General features: G+C 48.7%; 1 protein-coding gene across 1 annotated transcript; it reads left to right on the forward strand.

The window, feature by feature from the left end:
- Positions 1–279: 279 nt before the first annotated feature.
- Positions 280–1029, forward strand: LOC111999011 (uncharacterized). The gene has a single exon (XM_024031141.1). The coding sequence runs from the start codon at positions 280–282 to the stop codon at positions 1027–1029; it is 750 nt and encodes a 249-aa protein (XP_023886909.1).
- The last annotated feature ends 348 nt before the right edge of the window (positions 1030–1377 follow it).

A 1377-nucleotide genomic window follows, 5' to 3' on the forward strand; every position in this document is an offset into this window, starting at 1 on the left:
CTGAGGAGGCAGGAGGTCGTCCTCAGCCTGAAGAGGTACCTGGGTATGGTAAGGTCTCTGACACTTGTACCCTTGTCGAATTTTTTTGTTGCTTAGTTCCCCACTCACTGTGTGCCCTGTTTCAATTGGCAGGCTATCCAGGCCACTTTTAGGCTTGAGGAGAAGGCTAACAATTAGAGTAGGGCCTTTGACCTCGAGCGCGAGAAGCGTCTGGACGCTACTCGGACCCTTAAAAACTCCGAGGCCGATCTCTCAAAGGTAAGGAAGGAGTTGAAAGAGATGATAACAGCTCGAGACGCTGCTGAGACGAGCCTTGCCAATGCTCAGAAGCAGGCCGATAACCAGACGAGGCGCTTGCACGATGCAGAGGATCAGCTGAAGATCACTAAGGAGCAGATCGTAGAGTTGAAGAAGAAGATGGCCGAGGTGGAGGGAGCCAAGAAAGTCATTGAGCAGGCCAAGGAGGAGGCTTTGAAGGCTAGGGAAGAGGCTGAACTCGCCAGGACGAAGGCTGAGGCTTCCAAGAAGAAAGCCGAGGAGACGGCCTTCGACTTGGGAGTAGCCGACACTCAGGCCCTTCTCAAGTCTCAAGTGCCTGAGGTATGTAGACGCTACCACTCCCAAACTTGGAATGAGGCCCTCAAGCAAGCAGGAGTTAAGACTTCATTTGACTTGTGGAAGGTGGAGCGTGTGTACTACCCTTCTGCCATCCTTGAGACTGCTCCTTCCAACTCTGAGGCTAAGATGGTTCTTGAAGAAGCTGGTGCTGCTCCTGATGAAATTGCTTCAGCCATTACCACTTTGGATGCACTTGACAAAGAGGTTGAGCCCACAAGAGTGAATGAGACAGACGAGGGATTAAGCAAGGAGGTGCCCCAAGGTGCTACAAAGTCCTCTGCAGGTTCCCAGGCCATTAAGGCTAAGGGCGTGCCCCTCTTAGTTGATTCTCGGCCGGTTGCCCCTCTAGTTGGAGGCCTTGAGGACCCCAAGGCCTTCTCTACTCAGCCACCCAAGAAGGAGTCAGGATAAAGTATTCCCCTTTGGCTCGCCCCAGCTGGACCTCTGCCTTCTTTTTTCTTTTTTCTTTTTTGAACGTTTTAATGTAACCTTCAGGTGGAATGTACAAGGTCTCTTTTCGTATTATGTGCTTACTATTATTATGATGGGCTCCGTTATTTGTATGACCTATGCTGTAATTATTAGCTAAACAATCTCAAGTGTAGGGTTTACTTTATATTTTGGAATAATCATTTGAAAGAGGTCAAAGTCTATAACGATAGATTTCACTTAGACTTTGATTAATAATTGACCCCCCTTAACATCGCGATTTGCTCTTACGGAATAAGCCACGAAAAGGTTGTGAATTTGTAGTGCGAC

Source organism: Quercus suber, unplaced genomic scaffold, assembly GCF_002906115.3.
Source record: "Quercus suber isolate HL8 unplaced genomic scaffold, Cork oak 2.0 scaffold_55, whole genome shotgun sequence".
NCBI classification, from domain to species: domain Eukaryota; kingdom Viridiplantae; phylum Streptophyta; class Magnoliopsida; order Fagales; family Fagaceae; genus Quercus; species Quercus suber.